The sequence below is a fragment of the Schistocerca piceifrons genome, chromosome 4 (assembly GCF_021461385.2).
Source record: "Schistocerca piceifrons isolate TAMUIC-IGC-003096 chromosome 4, iqSchPice1.1, whole genome shotgun sequence".
Lineage (NCBI taxonomy): Eukaryota > Metazoa > Arthropoda > Insecta > Orthoptera > Acrididae > Schistocerca > Schistocerca piceifrons.
In genome coordinates, this window is record NC_060141.1 from 384,096,561 (window position 1) to 384,109,949 (window position 13,389).

The 13,389-nt window shown below is 42.2% G+C and overlaps 1 protein-coding gene across 1 annotated transcript in view; it reads right to left on the reverse strand.

Annotated features, from left to right (window-relative positions):
• Positions 1–4,015: 4,015 nt before the first annotated feature.
• Positions 4,016–13,389, reverse strand: part of LOC124795860 (protein nervous wreck) — a 737,145-nt gene continuing 727,771 nt past the window's right edge. The window contains exons 20-24 of the mRNA XM_047259941.1: positions 11,539–11,579; positions 6,136–6,347; positions 5,992–6,030; positions 5,796–5,943; positions 4,016–5,705 (exon numbers count right to left, since the gene is read on the reverse strand). Coding sequence (XP_047115897.1) covers positions 5,571–5,705; positions 5,796–5,943; positions 5,992–6,030; positions 6,136–6,347; positions 11,539–11,579 — 575 coding nt within the window. The 3' untranslated portion in view covers positions 4,016–5,570. The remainder of the gene's footprint in view (positions 5,706–5,795; positions 5,944–5,991; positions 6,031–6,135; positions 6,348–11,538; positions 11,580–13,389) is intronic.

Below are 13,389 nucleotides of genomic sequence, written 5' to 3' on the forward strand. Positions count from 1 at the left end.
TGTAAGGAGCAGTTGGTCTCTACGATAAATGCTTATACGTATGGCACTGTGAGGCTGACTTAAGACGAGGTGAGAAGCACAACAGAAGGTATCATGCGGAAAACTGAAAGTACGCCCGCTTATCAACGAAAGCAAGACAGAATGCATACTGATGTAAAGGATGAAGGAAAAAAAAGAAACTCTACTGCCTACAGGCGGATTAAGATTCAAACCAACGAAAAAATTCAGTTACTTATGAACTTCGTTTCAAAAGAGGAAACATAAATATTCTGTTAACATGGTTCTCCAGCGACGCGGCGGATTTTGTTGTAAAATTTCCACAATATTTCGTCGGCGCAATTGACCGACACCTCCAGGTATGGCGAACACAATGCAACAGTGTGTTCACTGCACGTCGGTCAATTGCGCCGACGAAATATTGTGAACATTTCACAACGACACTGCAGCAGTGTGGTCGCCTCACCTCAACATGTCGGTCAGTTGCGCTGACGAAATATTGTGAAAATTTCAAACGACATCCGTCGTCTCCACCGAGAACCATATTTACAAATAGTCCCTCGGGAAAGCCTCAAGCAACAGATAAATATGTTTTTTTTTCAGTTTGCGAAAGACACTGAGTTACGAAGACTTGCCATCCAGACCAAAGTTTAACATTGACAGCGTCATCATTCGTCCAGGTATGCTCCAAGCCTTCAAAACAGAGTTAGCTAGGAAAACGGCGCGAAACTTGAGATCGTTGAACGAAAAATGATGGGGAGAATCATGGGATCCGCTAGAGGCAAAGGAGAGTGGTGAAAACCTACGAAAATATTTGACACGATGATCGGAAGTTTGTTTATGAGCACCGCGAGAAGCAAGCAAATCGAGTTAGTTGGTGATATTACAAGTTCATCTGAGAAAGCAGTCCCTGAAGCTGTGTTCTAGGGGCAACCCCAGCAAATTCGTCTGCTCTGCAGTGAGATATAAAACGAGGCAAATGAGTTCCGTGTTTCAGGGCACTAGAAGAAAGATATCCTGGATCAAAGGTAGATGGAAACAACTCGTTAAGGCAGAACATATTCTGCGACCGAGCAAAATGTGAGCCGAGCCCTTTGCCGTGTTGTCCTTCAGAAATCAATAAATGAAGCTGTTGACATACGAGAAGAGCAAAATGTGATACGGAGTGTAATATTCCACATTTCGTTGTTATTATACTCTCTAGAAAAGGAATACAGAAGACTAATGAATGTAGACGCCATGGGCACCTTACATCTCCAGTAGTTTGATAATTTGTGGCTGTTCCAGACACACACTTCTTGGTCTGTAAAACTCCACAGGGTAAATTGCGGCATTTTGAATATGGGTTAGCTTCGATAATTATTGCAAGACAACTAAGGAAACGAAATATGTTGCATCTTCTTCAAATAGCAAACGTCTCAATCGCAGAGGCGTGGAAAGAGTAGAACGGTAAATGGACAAACTAATTCAGTATGACATTTTGAAAAATATGGTCTCCAACACGACCAATTTAACTGTACCCAACCCAGAAGGTCAGTTTATATAATAAGATGTCACAGAAACACTGAGGGAGCTCTTCACAAAATTTTCCTGCACCAACATGAAAACTCACACAAGAGCTGTAGAATGATCCCTGAACAACTGTAGTGGAATGCAGTCGAGCATCGAAAAACATCATCATAGACATCTTCTTCGATAAACTATCTTCATCATTGCTTTAGCCGATGCATTCTCATCGCCTTCAAAACTTCAGAGTGAATCGAATGTCTCAAATCCGATTTCTGGTATGAGAACCTGTCAGTAAGTTTTTGTAGTTACGGTCTCAAAAACAATTTCTGTGTTGTTAACAACAAAATGGCATTTTACATGACTTACGAAAACATCGTAGGCATATTATGAAGTTAATTTCAGGCAGTTCTTAAGATAGCTCGGACGGCAGGAAAACAGCATGCAGAAAACAATATATCTGAGTGACTCGTGTCGATGAGCTATATCCGTAATTCATAAACAAAGTCACTGTAAAATATGTTTGTGGAACAACAATTAGCTCTATGTAACTATGCCATTTCCAAGGTCAGAATAAGCCAGGTATGAATGCCATATCTGACGTCATTGCGTTTAACAGTTAACGCTGTTAGAAATTTGCAGGGGTGCATCTGTAATTGTTCGACATGCCTGCTTTTTTTTCTACCAACTGATGGCGGTCTAATGCTGCAATATACTAATGTTAGAAGGAATTGCTAGACATCTTCTGTTAGCATAAGCTTGACCGATTTGAGACGTGAAGGTAGTGCCAGAAGTCTTTTATTGTCATTAGTTTGCCAATTTTCAAGACATGAAGAACAGATTCCCGGGCCCTTACAAGGTACAGAAGTTACTGTAGCTTTGAAAATTAATTGAATACCAGGAAATTATTATGACTGCTCAATAGTCACGAAATTTTCGACAAATTCCGTGGATATGACTATTGGGTGTGATTTTACTTACAACTCTTCGTATCTTCAATAGAATGGTCGAGGACTGACTTTATCATAAAAAAGTCACGTGACTAGATTAAAAAAATAGCTGTCGGACATCATTATGGGACAACGTTATTAATAGAGAGTGAAATAATGTCATTAATACTTATTCTTGGCGCTCCTAATTTATGAGTAACTTATTGTTATTCTTGCTATACGCTTTTGTCTGCGTGCAACAGGGCATTCCTATTCCTGTTTAGAATAGTGTGGAAATCTTCTCGTGTTAGGGCGCCCAAGAACGTAGCAAGTAATGGATGCTAGATCGAGGAAGGTCGAACAGGCGGCCCTTTGTCTGCGATTCGCCAAGCTAGAAAGTCTTGCTTCACTTAGCAAGCGAAACTGTCTAATAACGATTCCTTCAGGATAAATGAAACGAAAAATTCCATTATTGTCTTACGTCTGATGTATGAATAATGGCTTCAGATAAGTACCGCAAGGACGATATAACATACATACTATGAACAAGCATTAGTAGCAAATTTATTTTATTAAAAAGACGAAAACCTAACTTAAAACTGAACTGGTATTGAGAAAGGAAGGGGAATATAAAATGAAAAAGATATATCATGTTCACAGAGACAAAGTTTCTCGGTTACACAGTACGCAAGAAAGGGTATGGAAAGAAGCCTCTTATACATAAAGTGGTAAGAGAGTAGACTCTTTCTGCCTTTATGTCTTCTACTCCGTATGGTGTTCAAGTCATACATGTTTCCAGTCCGTCTAATGCTCCCAGAGCTTTGAAAGGTCTCACTGCGTAACTTTTTCACATGTGGTCCTCTGCCCTTCGCTCCATTCCAGCACTTTCGCCACTAAGCGGGTGATGCTGACTCCTCAAATTGGAAAGATTGAAAGGCGGAGAACAGAAACGGAGGTACAATTTATCCCGGAAAGTCTCAAATCAGAAAGTGGGAAACATAAGCGTGAAGGGAAGGAAACGGAAATGGAAATATATTTTTATTCGTTCTGCGTCCATGGCTCCTCAGATAAGTAAGCGCAGGGCAGAAATAGAGAAATAACTTCTTCAGATATGCTTACATAGTAAGAGTGAGCGTCAACTTTATTCCTGTACTCAGAATATAACAACATTGTAAACCGCTAATAGAGACGTACGTAGCGGTACCTCCCTCAAATGCTCTTGCACAACGCACTGCGTTCAAGACAGGCAGATCGCAGACAACAACAGGCGGAGTAGCTCTTTCTTTCTCATCAGATGTCGCCGCTAGCACATACACACATACACAACAGACGAACAGCTTAGCTGGACAGAAGCTTTGCTGTTGAGAAAGTAAATGACGAGCTTGTGCCATGCGCTTTGCGCTGATAGAAATTTAGGCAGAAAAGTACGAAAAATATCATCTATCACATGTGAAAACAACGAACATCCATAACACACATATATGTACTATACAAAAGTTTCTGCTTACGCTACAGGCACCCGCACCAGTGGCGGATGCTGTAATTGGCTGATCAGGAGAGGAGCAGAAAGGTTTGCTCTCACTACGGCAATTGACAATTGACGCTTGACTCGCTGTTGCAAGTTGTCCATGTTGTAACCAGCTTAGCACAGAAACCACTAACAAGCAGATTTAGAAAATAAAAACACCAGTTCCTCAATTGGTTTTTACTCAGTGTGCTTCTTCAAATGTTGTTCCCATATTTTTTTTTAAACCCCTCCTGCAGACGGAGCGCCGTCTTAACATGCGGGCTTCCGTCCGCAAAGATCATTGAGCACTTTTACTTGCTAGGCAGACGGCAAGGTTATTTGTATATTTCCGGCCAAATGTAGCCGCATGTTAAATCGTGTCATGACAGTGCGCTGCCTATTTAGTTCTCTTACGAGTAACGCAATAAGACATTGCGTGTGAAGTCCCTGAAACTTCTGGGGTTATTCGCTTAGATTGGCAGTCGTAGTTTAGGGAATTAGTACATGATGTGACCTTGGTGTTCTGCTTCACGGACGGTGTTTAGTTCCGCACTGAGAGAAAAAATCAGTAAAATTATCTGCTATCAATATTCATTACATCCCAAAGGGGGAAGTCTTTTGCTGGCCGGGAAGAATATTTGGTCGACAGTACACAAATAGTAACATGGTACCTGTGAACAGAGTAGTGAGGAAGTAACTACGGTTTTTTTTTCTGGAAGAATATAGAATAGGAATTGCGTGTGACGTCTCGCAGTGTTGAAAACAAACTAGTGTCAAACAAAATGTTATCTGTCGATCGAGTTTCCTCCGAAATGAAAGAAATCACTATAGATTATGCACGCACGAAGCACTGAATGTCGTCACAGTTTCGTCCAGTGGGAAGCAGGTGTTTACTGCAGTCGCAAAATCCTACCTGGATCCCTCTCGTCCTTGTCCATCCGTGTTGTACATACGGAAAAACAGCGAGCTTGCGGTAACAATATTTCAAAACTGAAGCCTGTGTAGGTTCTTCCGAATTCGCTCGCCTTTCGCCTATCTTTCACAATGCCGTGGGCATTAAAAACATTATCACAAATTGGATTAGATGCCGGTACCCTTTTAGAATGTGTCTTAGCACTCACTAAGCTTCGTAACTGTATTGTCAAAGAGGGAGGTTACATCAATAAAAATCCCAATATGTTAGAGGTCAGAAAGAAGTCGTATTTGTGGAACGTATTGCCCCAAGAAGCATAAGCACTGCTCCGTAGCTGAAAGAGTGCAACACCCCAGGACGCAAACGTTGCCCTTGTACTCTGATTTGTACAGTGTGATAGCTGGACGAAGGGTTGGTATGCAACAGTGGGACACTGGAGCTGGAAATGTCCGCTGCAAGGGGTGTGAGACAATAAGATAGGAGAGAAGGAAGTAATGGCCCTTTCTAGAGAGATGTATGGTGGAGTAGATGAGGAGAAGTGTGATAACTCGCGCAGACGTGGAGGTGGCATCGTAAGGGTCGTTGCGCCGGAATATGTCTGCAAGGTTTCGGCCGAACTCGCGTCTGTGTTGTGTGTTTGGAGAAAGGGCGAACACACAGTGTAGTGACAAGCAGCGTTAGCTGGATCCCGGGCGAAGAGGCGGACCTTGCCGTCTGCCTACGCGTTGGATTCCTTGAGGTCCTGCAGCTGCGCCAGCTGGTGGGGTTCGAGCTCGTCAGGGATGGACGCGCGGCCTCCGAGCGGCTGACGCATCGGGGGCACCGCGCACTCTTCCTCCTCCTCCTCTTGCTGCTGTTGTTCCTCAGCCGCCGGGGGCGGCGGCGGAGGCGGAGGAGGCGGCGGCGGGGGCGGCGGCTCGTCGTCGCGCGGCAGCGCCGCCACCTTGACGGGGGCCTGCGTGCTGTTGTCTGCCGTGCTGGGGGCCGACAGCGACTCGTCCTCGTCGCTGGCCGTGCTGCTCGAGGCGGGGAACGGCGCCGAGTCGGTCGGCATCTCGTCGTCCAGCTGCGCCTCCGCCACCGTCTCGCCTCGCGTTTCGCTCGTCGTCGTCGTGGTGGTGGTGGTGGCCGCGTCGTACGTGGGCGGCTCCTCGTCGTCGTCGGGTGCGCTGTCCGGCCCCGCATCCGCCTCCTCCGAGTCCGCCCCCACGAGGCCGGGGCCGCGCGGCGGAACCTCCTCGTCCGCCTCGGCGGCCGCCGCCTCCGGTGCCTCCTCTTCGGCGTCAGGCGGGGGCGGGAAGGGCTGCTCGGGCTCCTCGATGGTGGGCGTGGCGGCGGTGATGACGATCTGCGCGACGCCCAGGCCACCGCCCATGCCGACTCCGGGCAGGGTGGTGGGCGGCGCCGACGGCTCACACGCCGAGGATTCGCCACCAGCTTCGGGGCCGCTGCTTGCCGCCTCCACCGGCAGGCCGGTGCCGGATTCTTCCCCAGCCTGCCAACAGGAAGTGTTATTCCACAACCTCGTCTCGTGGGAACACGTCATGTACCGAGAAAGAACTGACTTACAATAACGCTAATTTTTAATCGTGGTCGGGTCGTAATAAAAAATTTTCGCTGACCGTATAATGGAATTTATCAGTGGCACACTTTCACTTTTAGTGTTGTTGTTGTTGTGGTCTTCAGTCCTGAGACAGGTTTGATGCAGCTCTCCATGCTACTGTATCCTGTGCAAACTTCTTCATCTCCCAGTACCTACTGCAACCTACATCCTTCTGAATCTGCTTAGTGTATTCATCTCTCGGTCTCCATCTACGATTTTTACCCTCCACGCTGCCCTCCAATACTAAATTGGTGATCCCTTGGTGCCTTAGAACATGTCCTACCAACCGATCCCTTCTTCTAGTCAAGTTGTGCCACAAACTCCTCTTCTCCCCAATTCTCTTCAATACCTCCTCATTAGTTATATGATCTACCCATCTAATCTTCAGCATTCTTCTGTAGCACCACATTTCGAAAGCTTCTATTCTCTTCTTGTCCAAACTATTTATCGTCCACGTTTCACTTCCATACATGGCTACACTCCATACAAATACTTTCAGAAACAACTTCCTGACGCTTAAATCTATACTCGATGTTAACAAATTTCTCTTCTTCGAAAACGCTTTCCTTGCCATTGCCAGTCTACATTTTATATCCTATCTACTTCGACCATCATCAGTTATTTTGCTCCCCAAACAGCAAAACTCCTTTACAACTTTAAGTGTCTCATTTCCTAATCTAATTCCCTCACCGTCACCATACTTAATTCGACTACATACCATTATCCTCGTTTTGCTTTTGTTGATGTTCATCTTATATCCTCCTTTCAAGACACTGTCCATTCCGTTCAACTGCTCTTCCAAGTCCTTTACTGTCTCTGGCAGAATTACAATGTCATCGGCGAACCTCAAAGTTTTTATTTTTCCTCCATGGTTTTTAATACCTACTCCGAATTTTTCTTTTCTTTCCTTTACTGCTTGCTCCATATACAGATTGAATAACATCGGGGATAGGCTACAACCCTGCCTCACTCCCTTCCCAACCACTGCTTCCCGTTCATGCCCCTCCACTCTTATAACTGCCATCTAGTTACTGTACAAATTGTAAATAGACTTTCGCTCCCTGTATTTTACCCCTGCCACCTGCAGAATTTGAAAGAGAGTATTCCAGTCAACATTGTCAAAAGCTTTCTCTAAGTCTACAAATGCTAGAAATGTAGGTTTGCCTTTCCTTAATCTATCTTCTAAGATAAGTCGTAGGGTTAGTATTGCCTCACGTTTTCCAATATTTCTACGGAACCCAAACTGATCTTCCCCGAGGGCGGCTTCTACCAGTTTTTCCATTCGTCTGTAAAGAATTCGCCTTAGTATTTTGTAGCCATGACTTATTAAACTGATAGTTCGGTAATTTTCACATCTGTCAACACATGCTTTCTTTGGGATTGGAATTATTATATTTTTCCTGAAGTCTGAGGGTATTTCGCCTGTCTCATACATCTTGCTCACCAGATGGTTGAGTTTTGTCAGGACTTTTAGTATACAATACAAACAATAAAGTTTCCATCTCATTTGCTTTAAAATTTGTGTAAGTAAATGTAATTAATGATTCTGATAATTGACATTGTAAGTGTTACAAGTGATCATAAAAATTGTGGTTATAAAAATGATAACAATCATTACGAATGTTTTTCAAAATCGTAAAATGTGTCTGGCAGTTCGTGGAGGTATGTTCCGTCTATGCATCTAATTGAAGGCAGTTTGTTTATTTCCATACGCGTTTCCCTTCTGTTATTTGCGAAGCATCTTCAGTGGTGATTTCCAGCGTTGTTAAACCATGCCTGTGGTTCTGGAGATGTATTCGTTTGTTTCCATGCACCAGCTGGCCGATATACGGTGTTCTCTCGCCCACATTTGATTCAACACATCGTCTACATCATTTGGATTTTCATTTTGTGATCAACATATGTGCGAAAACACACATCTCTAGGACCACAGGCACGAGTTAACAGCGCTGGAAATCGCCACTGAAGATGCTTCACAAATAAAAGAAGCGAAGAGCTTATGGCAATAAACAAATTCCCTTCAATTAGTTGCATAGACGGAACATACCTCCACGAACTGTCAGACACATTTTACAATTTTGAAAAGCATTCGTAATGATTGTTATTATTTTTATAACCACAATTTTTATGATCACTTCTAACACTTACAATGTCATTATCAAAATTATTAATTACATTTAAGATTGCTTTGCTTGGAAAAATCGATATCAAACAACGTTTTTGTTTAGCAAAATACATTGCTAACCTCTTTGCCTCTTTGGAGCGTTTTCAGTAGTCGTTGTTGAAAAGGGGGTTCTGTGAGCCGATGTGTTACTAAAGACTGACATTTTTATAGAAAAAGTTTTGTGTGCTATGATGTGTTCTCCAAAAAAAAGTATTAGATGAGAAAACGTTTTGCAACTAATCTTTGTTAAGTTGAAATGTAAGGAAAATCTCGAACCCGGATCTCTCTTCTTCAAACAGCCAACATTCTTCCACATATACTATGCCAGTGACAAATACCCAGAAAACTTCAAAGAATAAAGATAAATAATGAACAATTTTCAATTCTTGTGAGTTACTATATCATATAATGCTGTTATTCATCCTGTACATTGAATAAGCAATAATGGAAATCAAAGAAAAATTTGGAGAAGCAATTAAAGATCAGGGGGAACATATAAAAACATTGAGGTTTTGTCGATGACACTGTAGTTCTATCAGAGACAGCAAATGACTTGGAAGAGCAGTTGGATAGTGTCTTGAAAGTTGGGTTAAAGTGAACAACAACAAAAGCAAAACAAGGATAATGAAATGTAGACGAATTAAATTAGGTGTTGCCTATCGAATTAGATTAGGGAACGAGATGCTTAAAGCAGAAGATGTGTTTTGCTGTTTGGGTAGCAAAATAACTGGTGATGGCCCAAGTAGATGGCATATAAAATGTAGACTAGCAATGGCAAGAAAAGTGTTACTGAAGAAGAGAAATTTGATGACATAGAATATAGATTTAAGAGTTAGAAGTCTTTTCTGAATGCGTTTGTATGGAGTGTAATCATGTAAGAAAGTCAAACACGGGCGATAAGCAGTTATGACAAGAAGATAACTGAAGCTTTTGAAATGTGGTGCTACAGAAGACTGCTGAAGATTAGGTGGGTAGATCACATAATTAATGAGGAGATACTGTATAGTACTGGGGGAGAAAATAAATTTGCGGTACAACCCGACTGGAAGCAGAGAACGGTTGACAGGACACATTCTGAGACCTCATGGGATCACCAATTTAGTACTAGAGGGCAGTATGGGAGGTAAAACTCGTAGAGGGAGATCAAGAGATGAATACAGTAAGCAAATTCAGAAGGATGTAGGATTCAGTAGTTATTCGGAGATGAAGAGTGTTGCACAGGATAGAGTAGCACGGACAGATGCATCAGTCCAGTCTCCAGACTGAAGTCCGAATACAACAGCCACGCTGTCTCGCCACTCTTGTGTGTGTTCTCAGCGTATTGAGAATTATTTAAGCAGACGACATCAGTTTTCACAACTGGACTTTACTGATCAGTTTTAAATATTTTTTATCCCATTGCAAAAGAGTAAGTTGGAACTGCCACTGTTAAAATTGCCAACGTGTTCCTGTTGTTGTTGTTGTTGTGGTTTCAGTCAGTAGGCTGGTTTTATGCACTTCACCACGCTATTCTGTCGTGTGCAAGCCTGCTAATTCCCAAATAAATACTCAAATTTACATCGATTTGAACTTGATTACTGCATTCATCTCTTAGTCTCCCTGTTCAGTTTTTAAGCCACACACTCCGACCCATAACGAAATTGGTGATCCCTTGGCGTCTCAGAATGTATCCTACCAAACACTCCATTCTTATAGTCAAGTTATGCCACAAGTTTCTTTTTCCTCCAATTCGCTTCAGAACCCGTTCATTAATTATTCAATCCACCTTTCCAATCTTCAGCAATGTTCATTAGCATCACATTTAAAAGCTCCTATTCTCTTCTTGTCCGAGCTGCTTAGCGTCCACGATTTACTTCCGTACACACTCCAGACAAATACCTTCAGAAAAGACTTCGTGAGACAAATTTGTGTTTGATGTTAACAAATCCCTCTGTTTATGAAATAATTTTCGTCATATACCCTGTATGTTTTTATGTCCTTGCTACTTCGACCATCATCAGTTATCTTGCTGCCAAAATAGCAAATCTCATCGACTACTTTAGTGTCCAATTTCCTTGTCCAATCCCCTCAGCATTACCTGATTTAATTCGATTACATCCTATTACCCTTGTTTAACTTCCACTGATGTTCACGTTATAATCTCTGTTCAAGACACTATCCACTCCGTTCAGCTTCTCTTCGAAGTCTTTTGGTGTCTCGACAGAATTATAATCTCATAGGAAAACCTGTAAGTTTTTATTTCTTTTCAGTCAGTTTAATTCCCGTTCTGGTTGGCTTGCTTCACAGCTTACTCAGTGTACAGACTGCATAACTGCAGGGATAGGCTACAGTCGTGTTTCATTCCCGTCTCCTTTCGTGTCCTTCAACTGCAGCCTGGATTTTGTACAAGTTGTACAAAACTTTTCCTGCTACCTTCGGAATTTCGAAGGGTGTATTCCAGTCACCACTGTCGAAAGATTTCTCTAAATCTACAAATTCTATATACTTGGGAATCAAAACTGATCATCCATGAGGTCGGCTTCTACCAGCTTTTCCAATATTCTATATTAGAAATCATTGAGCCGTTAATTTCGAAATGATCATAAATAATTTGATATCCATAAACCCTTGTTGCAAGTGTGTTGTGTTTCTGATTCTAGTAAAGGTAACTGTGACGTATTTCCCAGGATTAAGAGACTCTAGATTTTCTGACGAAAGTAAAGGTGAAATTTTTCAGCGCTGTCATACTTGTTCGTAACGTCGAAACGATTAAATTTAAAGTGTGCAAAAATAATTTACATCATCACATCTTAGGGGTCCTTCTGTGCTTAAAGTGACTAACAACGACAAAATTACTTACGCATTTACCCAAATCTTCAACAGTTATCTAATGGCCTCATACCACTACATGGAACTCGGTAACTTCTATGTATAACTTACCTCATCTGTTACCTGCACCATGACGCTTGGCACGTCTTCTCCTGGACAAGAGCAGCGTGAAACAGAAACATTCAGCCTGTCGTAAACAGCGGGCACATATACTACATTATATAGTCAGACGTTAAAGCCTAATAAAAATACCATATTAGTGATTGGAAATATCTAATACTTTGGTTACGCTTACAGATATGAGTTGCTAAGCTATCCCGTATGAAGTGCAGAAGGTTCTGGATCTTTTCTATGCCTCCGTATTGTTGACAGCAGAGAGAATGAAAGGGTTTAATGTTAGCGTCTACAAGGAAGGTGATAACGGATAGGTTAATGTCTGTCGGCGGACAGTCGCAGTTGATGGACTCGACAAACGTATGCAATATTCGTATGAAGTTCAGACAACTTTAAACATGGTGGACTCTTTTGGAGAAGACGACCCTAAAAAACATAAAATCGAATATTCTCACATTCTGGAACAAAGCACTCTCGCGCTTTATGAGTTGGTGAAAATCGTAGCTTTTCTTGCTACAAGTTCGTGTAGTGAAATTCTATTACAAGATGACTGTAGAAGTAAGGATCTTCGCGACACATCGTGGACCATTATGCCGAACAAGAAACATATGTATTGTACTGAACATCAACAGATTTGCATTAGTCAGTCTCACAGTTATTTTTCGTAATACACAGTGTTAATGAGAATTCTGTAGAAAATAGTTCAGAGGCCTTACAGGGTGTCTGTTGACTAATTTGGTATGAGAAACCCTTAGAGTCCTTTCACTCAGTAATGTTGTCATTGTCAATCTAAAGAATGGTTTTATGCAGTTTTTAATGTCGCCTGTGTTTGTCTCTTCATGTTTGAGTAACAAGTGTAAGTACATCTATTTGCACTTACTTTCTTTATGCATTTCTCAATTTCTCTCGACAATTTTTGTCCCCCTAAATTCATTAGCTCATTAGTTATTCCTTGATTCCTCAGGATACGTCCTACCACACTATTCCGTCTTTCAGTCTAGTCGTGTCATGTAGCTTCTTCTCTCCTCGAATCGATCCAGTTCCTATTTATTGGTTACCCGATATACCAACACCACCTTCAACATTCTTCTGTCAAACCAGTTTCAAAAGCCCTACGTACTTATCATTCCAAACTATGTATTCCGCAAGCCACGAAAATGAGCTAATTTCCGTGCAATTCCATCCGCGTACTGGGCGAAGGAAAATGAATGTCTATGTGTTCGTCACTCTTAATTTATTCTTATGATTCCTAAAGGATATACGATGGTGACAGCACAGCTGTCACACATTCTTCTTCGAATACAGATTGTCTAAATTTTCCCAACACGGATTCCTGAGAACAACGTCGCCTTCTTACAAACAGGTAATTATCCGGGGAGCCTGTGTTCCACTTTCGTAAGAGCTATATCGAGCTGACGCAATCCTAACGCCACGTCTCTGAATTTGATTGATTTGTAACGTGTTTCCTACTTGATAAGAACCATAAACACTGGAACAATACTCAACAGTTGGTGTGACTAGTGCCTTTAAGCGTTTTCCTATATAGGTGACCTCACCGGCGATTACCGCCTTGCATGGGATTACCTATACAGGTGAAGTGAACGTTTCTAGAACATAAATCTTCAGTCGCATTTCGCAGCAGTGATTTTTGGTCGTCTTGGTGATACGTGTTAGGTCGTTTGCTAACAAGAAAACGGGAATGTGGCTGCGAGTGGGGTGGTGTGGTCTAGACAGATTAGTATGCGCTGTTATACAGGGTGGTCCATTGATCATGACCGGGCCAAATATCTCACGAAATAAGCGTCTAACCAGAAAACTACAAAGAACGAAACTTGTCTAGCTTGAAGG